This window comes from Strongylocentrotus purpuratus, unplaced genomic scaffold (genome assembly GCF_000002235.5).
Source record: "Strongylocentrotus purpuratus isolate Spur 01 unplaced genomic scaffold, Spur_5.0 spur5_scaffold_9, whole genome shotgun sequence".
NCBI classification, from domain to species: domain Eukaryota; kingdom Metazoa; phylum Echinodermata; class Echinoidea; order Camarodonta; family Strongylocentrotidae; genus Strongylocentrotus; species Strongylocentrotus purpuratus.
In genome coordinates, this window is record NW_022145615.1 from 28,068,881 (window position 1) to 28,081,320 (window position 12,440).

The 12,440-nt window shown below is 37.7% G+C and overlaps 1 protein-coding gene across 1 annotated transcript in view; it reads left to right on the top strand.

The window, feature by feature from the left end:
* Window positions 1-746: 746 nt before the first annotated feature.
* Window positions 747-12,440, top strand: part of LOC100892481 — a 33,306-nt gene continuing 21,612 nt past the window's right edge. The window contains 6 exon segments of the mRNA XM_011673704.2: window positions 747-821; window positions 7,638-8,298; window positions 8,301-9,710; window positions 10,433-10,468; window positions 11,125-11,547; window positions 12,101-12,382. Of these exon segments, the coding sequence (XP_011672006.2) occupies window positions 7,719-8,298; window positions 8,301-9,710; window positions 10,433-10,468; window positions 11,125-11,547; window positions 12,101-12,382 (2,731 nt within the window). The 5' untranslated portion in view covers window positions 747-821; window positions 7,638-7,718.

Below are 12,440 nucleotides of genomic sequence, written 5' to 3' on the forward strand. Positions count from 1 at the left end.
GAAATGAAAAAGCAAGAAACGGCCTCAGTTTCTTTGATATGAATAATCCAATATTTTCATGCTGTTGTTACGGAAAGAATCCACAAATAAAGGGGGAGAACCCGTAAAAAAGGGAATAAATTTCTGTCGTTTTTCTCAAAATGTTCATGTTAGAGCCGGGTTCCCTCGCGATCTTTTGCGAGTGTGCACTTCCACTGCGCACACTCTTGTATATCTACCTCACGGCTAGGGAACCGTCCCACTTCATCGATAATTATTAACGATAACCTTAATTATAACATTGTATCCTGCCGTTTTATGCAGAAGATGTATTTTATGCGAGAAAATCGATGTTGAAGGCTCATTAATTTAATCATAAACCCATGTACAACACCGATATGCTTTGTGGGCGGTTGCCTCGGCGGAATCCAAAATTATATTCCGTAATTAATCCAATATCTTTGAAATAGCAAATAACCAACTACTTCTATCGGTGATCGTTCATTTGCTCCATGACAATGTCTCTACTCAATCGAAAACCGAAATATTAAAATACAATGTATTTGCATGAACCTCAGGAAACCGGCGTAGTTGCTGCGTAGTTGTAGGTATCGTTATCAGTGAAGTGGAACCGGTCCTTCAGCTCTTCTGGTTGGGCAGATAATCTGTTTACGTCATAGCTCGATGCCAAGCAATGGCTTTCATCTCTTGGTTGATTCAAGCTATGCAACACATTTGGCTTTTACTCAGGTTGGGCACGTCGCCAATAAAACCCTCGGATTAATATTTGCTTTTTGATAATTATTGCACCACTTTCCCCGACTCTGGAATTACACCGAATCGTAAGTAACTTTCATTTTTCTCAATTTAAGCTACTTCGGCCAGCGGATTTAACGATAGACTCATCAATTAATGCTCAAAAAGAAGAAATACAAATTATTATTTGAATATGCTGAATGAAGTGTGTTGATGAGACGTTATTCAAAAGGTCTGAAAGAAATTTAATTTTGTTGATTTCTAAAAAGTAAAGTTGTAATATTGCAATCGTATCATATTTGTCTATCTCATGGCATTTATAGTCTAAGGTATGAACACGATCAGAGAATATATTTGATTAAACATAACAACTACTTTGTAAGACAATCATTCAGCATTTCTATCAATATAGTGTACTCACTTTTATTATTGCATTGATTATGACTTAATTATTATACTTATTTTGTTCAATGGCATTGGTATACCAGAGATGAGATTCTTTTGAAATGCAACCATTCTCTGTTTAGCCTACTCGTAGACAAGTTTCTTCCAACTAATTGGTCATATGTCATTATGCCATATAAGCAAACTTTGCACAGTGGTCATTAATTAAGGTTCTCACTTTTTCTTCCAACTGATTGGTGAATGGTGGCTAGGATTGGTTATCATTTCCCGCACGCACGGAATTTCTCTCTAAGAATCAAAATCTCCGTTTATTCGAAAGAGATACTACAATTTTCGCCATCAAAAATGTTTAAGGTCAATTTTGCTATCTGGATTTGAGATATTTACTATTTTTTCTTTTGGGATGAGAAATTTGGACTTTCATAAGATGAATCATTAGTTTTGAATTAAATTATTTTTATCCGAAAAGTTTAAATTTGCATGCCTAAATGGCTGCTTTAAAACGGGGGTGAATGAAGACAGAAACGCAGGAATAACATCATGATGTACATGTAAAATGACAAGGAACTGCATTACATCCTGGGAAAAGTGTCCAAAATGTTTCAAGGAAATTGGCATGACTCAAGTATTAATCGGCGATGGATCCAAATCAATGCTAACGAAATTATGAAGTGTTCTTGGTTTGACTTCATCTTCATTGTTCCAGTATTTTAACACATTCGCTGAGAGGTGCCATTTTGAAAAATTATTTCTTATTGCCCGTGACAGACTTCAAGATGGAATGAATACCGGGAACAGATGCATGTATTCATTTAGCTTTTAAGTAGTCATAGAAAAAAAATCCTGAATTCAAAAGTTTTCGTACATGTATTTGGGCCAATTTTACAAAAACACATATATTTGCGATTTCGTTTTAATCTTTAATTTCTCTGTTGTCATTTTATTTCCTCTCCTAAATGATGAAGTCGTATTCTTGCTCCATTTGTTAGTTTCGAACATGCAAGAGATTCAGTTACCAACTCAATACCTGTGATTTGCCCCACGTATATATATATATATATATATATATATATATATATATATATACTCGCCCGAATTGTATCGTCGGGAAAGTAAGGAAGTCGAAAAAGCTGCCTCGATAATTTAATGGCATGTTCAGAATATTCTGATTTTGCTACCCCATAAGAAGCAGATTGAGGCAGAAAATTGACATAGCTGTAGTCATAATAATAATAATAATAGCTAGTTCTTATATAGCGCTTTTCAGGACCGGAGGCCCTCTCAAAGCGCTTTACAGATGTATATATTATTACCCCGGTCATAGGATTCAGGCTTACCCGCACACAATGTATGCACATTCTCCACTCCCTGGGGAGCATTCCAGCCAGGCGTCTTTTTTTACAAGCGCACACTTGCTAATCTAACCACATTAGCTTTCGCATCCTACCGGGTACCCATTTAACACCTGGGTGGAGAGTGGCAAATGTAGATCAATGTCTTGCCAAAGGACATTAGTGCCGCGGTGGGACTTGAACCGCGAACCTTGTGATCCACAGTCCGGTGACATATCCACTCGTCCACGAAATTAAGATGTATCTCAAGAACATCACATTTTCTTCAAAGATATAATTATTCAAAATTGCTAATCCATCAATTTCGGTTTAAGTAATGTGTCATTTCTGTGTTTACCTACATAAAAGTTGCCACGTCTACATTTTAATGTTGAACGTTCAAAAAAGAAAGTGAAAGAGAAAGAGAAAGAAAGAGAGAGAGAGAGAGAGAGAGAGGGTGAACTCTTGATTTTTTATTGCCGTGGTCATTATTTCAAACAATAATCATACTGTATAAAAAAAAAACATCCCTGGAAAATTGTTTTCATGACGACTCAAAAAGATTCAGTACTCAATGAATCGTTGAAGGAAACAAAAACATCCCAAACCATTCATACGGTTATACTATTATTATTATTATTATTATTATGATGATAGTTTTATTTCAACCGGGCGGTCTCATTTCAAGTCCATTTCTGGACCTGCTCTCCAAGAGAGCCCTGCATCAAAACATGAATTCAAAGCATACATGCATTATATATTTTTCTTTCACTTCATTAGTATCTTAATTTCTTGAAAACATATGCTTTGACTGCACTCTCCCCATTATTCGTCGAAAACGTGAAAGAATTGGCCGGTTCTTTGACAACTACACAGTAAAATTATAAATAAATGGGCGTAGATGATATCTTAACGCAAAATCGAGATTCAGTATGCCAATTTGACAGTTTTGTTCTTTAATCTATTGCTATTCATATTTTAATATCAAAATTAATAATAACAATTAGTTCATGCCACTGTTCCAATGTACACTGTTACCCATACAGCTAGGATAATAATTTCCAAAGCTCTTTGGAAACGCATAGAGAGTTGATATGTACTATACAAGAACGGACTATTATTATTATTTTATATTTCTTACCCTTTTTCATGAAATGATTGTGCCAATATGATTAATTCTTGATTGGGAAAGTTGATATCTTCTCAGAACTCTAGGAATTATGTTTGACAGTCATATAGATTGACCTGTAATGTTATGAGAAGAGTTAAATTTATCCACCAAGAATAAATCATACTGTCAAAATCCTTTTGTGAAAAGAAGTAAAAAAAAATCAGAGATGAGCGTAAAACAGAAATGTACGTATTGAGATAACTGCTGAAATTTAATTAAGGTAATCGTTAACAAATTAAGGTTTCATTCCAATTAATGAACAGAATATTATCAAGGTCCAAAATATATTGATCATTATTTAATGCCATGGAAACGACACAACACTCGAAATTCATTATGATCTGCATCAAATGAACAGAATATCGTCAAATATTGATCATTATCCAGTACCACGGAAACGACGCAACTCGAGGTTGGTTATGCGTCAAGGATGATAGTGACGATTATTGAGTATAGGGCAATAAGAGAGAGAGAGAGAGCTCCAAACCAAATATCGATGTTCATTGTGTGCGGATACGGTAGCGGAAACAGTGAACGGTGGCACGGCCCCCGCTGCTATACATGTACAGGAAGAGACATGATAAATCATAAATAAAGAGAAGTATGGCGATGTCACCTTTTCGTTGCTAAGCGGGTCATGAAATCGCAAAGCAAAAAAAGGGAGATGTATTCAACGCGAAGTACTATTGAATATGAAAGATTGCGAAAGGTATAACCTGTTTCTGTAATGTTGATTGACCAATGACATGATTAAATGTGTTAAATGAAATAATGTTTTTAAAAAAAGCATGCACTCAAATCAGAATTCTATAATGATAGATGTACCACGGGTTATCGAGAAAACGTTGTTATTTTGTAGCGCGACAGGGACGTTTGCATACCATTTTATTTCTCTTGGGGGGGGGGGGGGGTGGGATGGTTGTGTAATTTACCTCTTAATGTAAACTGTATATAGCATACCCTTTGTGGTGATGTACATACATTTGACCTGTACATTGTTCTTGTACGTCACATGTTTTTTATCTCTGCAGCCGTCGATTTAATATATCTTCATAGTCAGTAGTAGTTTTTTTACACGTCGAAGAAGAATTAAGTAACTTGATTGCAATTATTGGAATATTGATTTAAAGGCCCACTGCACTACTTGTAGCTACTTGCGCCCTCTATATAACAAACAATGCCTAATCGGTGACCATTGGTCCCCCATAATCCTCTTTTGCTTATGTTAACTGAGAGCTGAGTTGATGAGATAACCACCTGTCCAGTGACCTTGCAGGGCGGTCTAATCCCTCCTGTAAACTATGGCAGATTAGCTTTAAAGAAATATTCATAAAAGAGAGCCTTTATTTTCTGATACCTTACCCCCCCCCCCCCATTTTACCTTGTTTGTGTTGTTATTGCTTGCTTGTCATAATTTTTCTTAAAGACACGTGCCCCTCCCCTCCCCGAGAGAATATTGGACTCGCCACTCTCTCTCTCTCTCTCTCTCTCTCTCTCCTAAATCCTAATAAATTTGCCAACAAAAGGCATCAAATAACTTTTTAAAACATGTGAAGCCCAGTCTATTTCAGACATTTTATGAGAAGTCTTTCCATAGAGACCTATACTTTCATATTTACTTTTTCTCTTGAATTGCAGTTGAGCCTGATGTGCGAAATCTGAGAATAGGACCTATGCCTGATATCATGAAGAGTGACCAAGTTCTTTTCTAATCGAAATCGGTTGAGACATTTAATGGTGGAGGGACTGATCATTGAATATTAAAACAAATTGAAATCAACTTTCATGCGCATACTCTCATTTTCTCTGCAAACCTTTCCCCTGCAAACACACAGATCAACCATGTTTCAAAGTTGAGTCACCCCACCAATGCGACCTCATACTTAATTAAAAACCGATCGATTCATGCCCTGGAGGCAATCTGAGTAGGGTATTCAGAAAGTTTAGCGGCGCCATTGTTATCCTATCCAGGGATTGCAACCAAGGTTGTATTGTTGCCATTTTTAATAGCGAAGACACAATCAACACATTTTTTCATATTTTTGTATAAGAACGTATAGATCCATGTGATTTACATAATGTGTCAGAGCAGTTTTCTATTCTATCCAGATATCAGACAATTTTGGAACACCAATTTTGAATTTTCATCTCTCAATTGCTTGTGCGCTGTAACCACGGAGAATGAAAACAGTGTGCTATTCGATTATTTACGCTGGTCGCATAGCAACACGTTTAACAACACTAAACATTCGCTTTCACTGGAAGTTATGTTTGTCTGCATGGCGGGAGGTGAAGTGGAATCCAGTGATCGCCGACCCGCTGTAAAAAGGCCAAATAAAGATGATTCCTAGCTTCCCGTCTATATTCCCAAAAATGAGGAGGGGGGGGGGGGGGGTTAATGTTATTCGATATTTAACATATGTCCCGACCTATTCAATTCGATTCAATTTATTTATGTTTCCAACAAAGCATTACAAATCAATTATAAACATTTATGACAATTTAGGAATACATATTGAAAACAGAATGGTCCACTAAAAAGCAATGCTTGTACAAATGTGGACACCTCAAATGATACTTAGGAATTATGAGTTATTAAATTAACAAGTTCGTAAGTACAAAAGGACCTAAAAAAATAGGGGAAAGGGGGATGCCAACAGAGACGAGCACGGAACAAGATAGTACTTTACATGACAAAGATATGAGAACACGGTAACAATACAAAGAGTACACAATGCCAAAAAAGAAGTCAGAGATCGGGGGTACAGAAAATAATATAAAATGCTATTAGGTCCATTCTAACGCAGATTGTGTTAATTTAAACTACATTATAATTGTATACTCCCAGTACAGACGGAGGCTGAAAACGAAGTTAAAATTGCATTGTATCGATTGCTTTTTGTCAATGCTTTGTTCATTTTAATTGAAAAAGAAAATATAAAGTATCAAAAATCATAACAAATATATGAAACAATTTGTTCTTGTTCTTGGTCTGCATGCTGCATGTCTGCATTGAATTAAGTATTAAAAACAAACCTACATAGAATACCTTTACTCCAAAATCATAATAAGAGGGGGAAAATGGACTCTTACAGAAAATGTCAAATAACTGTCTGGTAGCAATGGATATCGATTAAAAGTGTAGGATAATATAGATTAATACTTTTTTCTTTTTAAATCAATCTTACAGTCACATCATGCACATAGCAGCTATACCCTATAATGACATACCCGTTAAGGATTTCTGGGGATTCCATATAGATCCCTTTTTTTTACATTCGGAATTAAAAGTAAAACGGAAGAATGCCCAAACACCTGATTTTAATTCAGTACATTTAGTACAGTAAACTCTCAAGCAGTCTCATCATGTTCAATGCGCTTTTTTAATATCACCTGCATCAATCATCATTTATGAATGGTTCATTATACCTTGTGCACTTAATTGCATTTATGTGAAAGAAAAAGCGAACGACGCACTCGAGATATACAACCATCCATAGTGACAATTGTGATTCAGAGTAGATTCAGAGAAGTGGCGAGAGCATTTGATTTCAATGAATTTAGATTAAATTTTGCATAATGGGCCGACTCATAAAATATACCAACTGCAAAATGCCAACATAATTATATGAAATTTACCTTAACCTGAGTAAACGAAACATCATTTCCCTTTGTCTTCAATCGCGTCTCTCGATTGCATAAACAAGAAATTATATCATTTTAGTCGTTTAATGAAATAAACAAATACATTGATTCAATTTGAATATAACGGAGTGGCGGATGCAGGGTGTTTCTTTTTCTGCAGAGGGCAAAAGTCCAGAATATGTTGACGAGTAAAAGGTTATGATATTAACGTACCGTCTTACTCTTTTGGCGAGGGCACACGAAATCAAATTTAAGTACATTAATTTTTTTAACCAGTTTACATGTGTTGTAAGAAGATCTTTCTACGTAGCCAATCGCCTATTTTTTTTTAATATATCTTGTTTTTACAGGTGAGGTATCTCTTGCATTGTGCAACAGTTTCAACCTGTTAGCCTTGTGACCCACAGTCACAATCACCATCTGCTTCCACAATGAAGGCACTTGTGGTGGTGGCGATTGTCTCCTGTCTGGTCGCCGGGGCAGCCCGAGCTCAGGAGTCCACCGAATGGCAGGTCGAATGGACCACGGAACCAGCGTACAACCTCAGCCTCGTCGAACCGTTCACCGACCCCGGATATCTTCTACCAGACCTTAACATAAGTGACATCATATCTACAGTAGGCATGATGTACCAAGCTGAAGATCTCGTCCATGCGATCGGTTCCCTGTGCGTTGAGATGGGACCCAAGCTTAGCTGGCTTACCGATGGAGCAATGCGAGAGCTTTGTGATCCTGTCCTTGAGGCTCTCCGGAATGGATCCTATGCTGAAGCCTACTCTATTTGTCAGAGTTCTTGGTCCTTTCTTGAAACACTCATTGGAGGTGAAGAAGGTAGACCCATACAATATGTTCAGAACATAACTGTCCCGTTTTCACCAATTGAAGACTCGGATTTTAACTGGACCAACCCCATATACGATGATACTGCGAACGTGCTCGAGAATATTGGACTCATCCCGGACTTGAATAGAAATTGGTCGTTTCCAATATTCGACGGTACAGGAATTGAAGTAGATTTCCATTTCTTGAATTTTTGGACCAGTATGAGATATGTTCAAGTCTTGGGGGGCTCATATTATCATACTACCAGCCATCATCTCGCATTCATGGCAGTATCTTTGGATTGGTTCTAAACGTCATCGTTGCCGAGCAGGTTAGATCGATCCCTGGTAAATGTCTGTCTTTCTTTGACGGTGAAGAGGGTAGTGGTGACATTGGCGGAGATCCGTTCTTTGAACATGAACCTGATACAATGATCGGGGCATTCGCAACGCTTGGTGGCTTCAATGATATTGAGCAGATCTGTAATGCTTCTAGTTGGGCACTTCTTATGAGAGATGAGGGAAAGTTTGAACTGTTCAATGAACTAGTAATCCAAATAAGTACAAGCATTTACAGTGTCATTAGCAGCAGAAGCCAGTGTATTGAATTTGCAGATAGCCTCCATGCCAATATCGGCCTAGCACCAGGAAACTACTCTCATGTCACCAGTAGTGAAGCGCTTTGTGATGAAATACTGGATTCTCTCTATTGGAGAGGCAACATGAGCGAGATCGATTTTTACAATTATGACAGTATGGATGAAAAAGATGATTTCATTCATCTGCTCTCTGTTGTAGAGATACTTTCCCATAAATCGGACGAGGCACCCCTTGAATTTCTCTGCCGAATGTCTCCGTATACTGATGAAGGGTCTTGTACTTCCTTGGTATACAATGACTACATGAATGTTTCAAGGGAAGGCTTTATTGAGCAGTGTCTGAGATACGTGGCATATGATAGCTCTGAAATTGTAGATTTATCGAACATTGAGATCTGTCTCGAGAATGGCGAGGTGACTTTTGAGGCACTTCAAAATCTAGATATTTTGGCATATCTAAGGCAAACCACACAGAAGCTCTATAATTTAACCACGTTTGACGAGAACAACATTTGTAGAGCAGTAACCAGCGTAGTAGAATCTAGGAAGGACATTCCAACACTGATATCTGAATTTGCTGTGGAAATGATGTCCCTCTTCATGCCGCTTGGTGCAGAAATATGCTCTTGTTGGGATCAAGTTTTTAATGATCTCTTCTCGGACTCCGACGACTCGGGATTTGGCGTAAACCAATTCAATGAGATAGTCCGGATTGCTGTGAACAGTATTGGATTAGACAGTCATCATGAACTCTGTGACCATCTCATTCATCTAAAGCCGGACAACATGTCTGATTATGCACAAGCGGTGATTGAGGAAATCCTTGGTTTTACGGCTGATCCTGAGAAGTGTGCCTGTACCGCTCATCGTGTCATCGATTTCATCCTTCCGATGGTTAATGTTTCAATGGAGGAATTCAATAACTACCTTTACTGGTACCTGGGATTTCATTCTGTGGATAACGTGTGCAGTTTCATGGCCCAATCATTCTCGGGAATAATAGGTATGTCACATCAGAAAACAAATTTTATCTTTTACCACGTCATTAATGCCAAGGACCCACAATTTGGAACAAACTACCCCCAAAACTTAAACAGTGTGCATCTTTATACAATTTTAAGCATAATCTAAAACTTCACCTGATGCAGAAACTTTGAATTTGACAACCGTACTTTTTTATGTGTGTAATTACCATTGTTTTCTTGTATTATTTCTTTGTCCCTTTTTTTAAGGATCATCTACTTATAGGTTTCTGTTACTTTTTTTGATGATCAAACCACTTCGTAATTTCCTTTAGTGTATTGTCCATTTATTGGCTTATCTATGTTTGCAAGAAATATTTTATTATATTCTTTAATGACTTTGTATGTTTTTATGAGAGCGGTGAATAATGGTCCTCAGTTTAGCAGCATTTTTTCTACTGTTCTTCATTAATATCATGAAATAAAATACATTGCTTTGTCAAAAGCATTTGGTTCCACACGATCTTTTATGACAAAAATGAGGGGAATTGTTGCACCCAAGCATTCAAATTAAAAGCTTTAGAAATATCCTGAAAATGTTAGAGACCTTTTGTATATTAACTTGTATTCGAATGACTTGGATTTTGCCCTGCTTGTTGTACGGTTATGAGCCACTAGTTACCATGTAGTATACCCCCTGTAACTTTCACGAGATTACTAATCGTTTGTATGTTTCTCTGTTACTGTTTACATTTCCTTGCAGTCGATCCTTCAAGCATAAACTGTAACAGCCAACAAGGTAATTATAACTTTTAATTTGGGTACTCATTGACATTAGATTCCACTTACATCTGAGTAATTTTGTCTCAGATTCTGAAATGATATCCTGGATTTAGCTCATGCTGCAATGATAATTATAAACCTATAGGTAAGTCAGGAACCCAATGACTTTTTTTAAGTCGATCGCCCGTGTGATTATCAAGATATTTATGATTGGAAATCGAAATCAAATTTTGCATTTTCCTAACGGTTTTCATAACACTACAGTCTACTGGGTAAAACGAGTATGGTAAAACCGGTCACTCAAAAAACACATTTAGAAGGCACTTCTCGATTTTATTTTTTTTAAGCGCAATTTTCTTTAGGGCTTCAATATTACACTATATCACAGACACTGATAACATGTAGGGCCGTGTATCTCAGATTTAAAATTGTTAAACGATGCCTTTAATTTATGTCACTAAACATTCAAAATGGAAACATTTTTACTGTAACTTTATTCGAGGCAAACTCGTCGACGTAATTTATGTATTACTAAACCAAACGAGATTCAAACCTCGAAGCCTTTTAGCAGATTGGTGAATAAAAAATGTATGGTTGTCAAAATGATCTGTGATTAAAACCGGTTCTAGGATTTTATACAAATTATCATTCTCTTCATCTTGTTACCCACAGAACCAACGACCGAAGCTACGACCACAACTCAATCATCAATAGACACTACTGGAAACCCAACTCAATCATCAATAGGCACTACTGGAAACCCAACTCAATCATCAATAGGCACTACCGGAAACTCAACTCAATCTTCAATAGGCACTACTGGAAACCCAACTCAATCATCAATAGGCACTACTGGAAACTCAACTCAATCATCAATAGACACTACTGGAAACTCAACTCAATCATCAATAGGCACTACTGGAAACTCAACTCAATCTTCAATAGGCACTACCGGAAACTCAACTCAATCTTCAATAGGCACTACTGGAAACTCAACTCAATCATCAATAGACACTACTGGAAACCCAACTCAATCATCAATAGGCACTACCGGAAACTCAACTCAATCTTCAATAGGCACTACTGACAACGAAAGTAAGATACGTGTTAATCAAAATGTATAGATGATGCTCGGAGACAGGAATACAAGATGTAGATCAATGTTATCGTTTGGATAGTTTCTTCCTCCTCCTCTTCTTTTTCTTCTTCTTCTTCATTATCTTCTTTACTCCTATGTTGTTACTGCCAAACAGCCATAAAACATGGACATGGCGCAGGAACGAGGTAGAGTAAGAGAAAGAAAGAGGAAGAGAAATAGGAGTGAGGGAAGGGAAGATAGAGAGAGAGGGGGGGGAACGAGGTGTGTGTTAGGGACAGAGAGAGAGAGAGGGGAAGGGAGGGGTGAGTGAAAGAGGGAACTATGTATGTTCTTATTATACAGATAATTTAATTTGTTTAATGATTTTCATGTGTTTCACTTTAATCATAAGTTTTTATACCCGATTAGGACAATTTGAGAACGTACATGTATAGGCGTCCATTCTCCCAATACAAAGGGATTGATCTGTACCGCTTTTCACCATTCTGCATGTGCTGATCAAGATTGCCACGCATTTTTCTCAATTATTTATTTCGTTTGTTCAATCAGTCTGTCTCTTCATCACTGACTGCGCCGGTGTATGCAACGGTAACGCCAGTTTGGATTGCGCCCGAGAATGCGGCGGCAGCGCCGCACTCGACTGCGCCTTCAAGTGTGGTGGTTCCGCGACCACGAACGGATGTGGATGGTGTGTCGGTGGAGCCACGGGAAGACCAAACAACTTCGGTTTCGACCAATGTGGTTCCTGCATTGGGGAAGGCACTGCGGTCATCGACTGCAATGGTGACTGTGGCGGTACTGCTTACCGCGATGCCTGTCAAGTCTGCGTAGGTGAGTAGATTTTTGATAGATTCCGATATGGATTCTGAGAGCAGACTGTGCATCATCT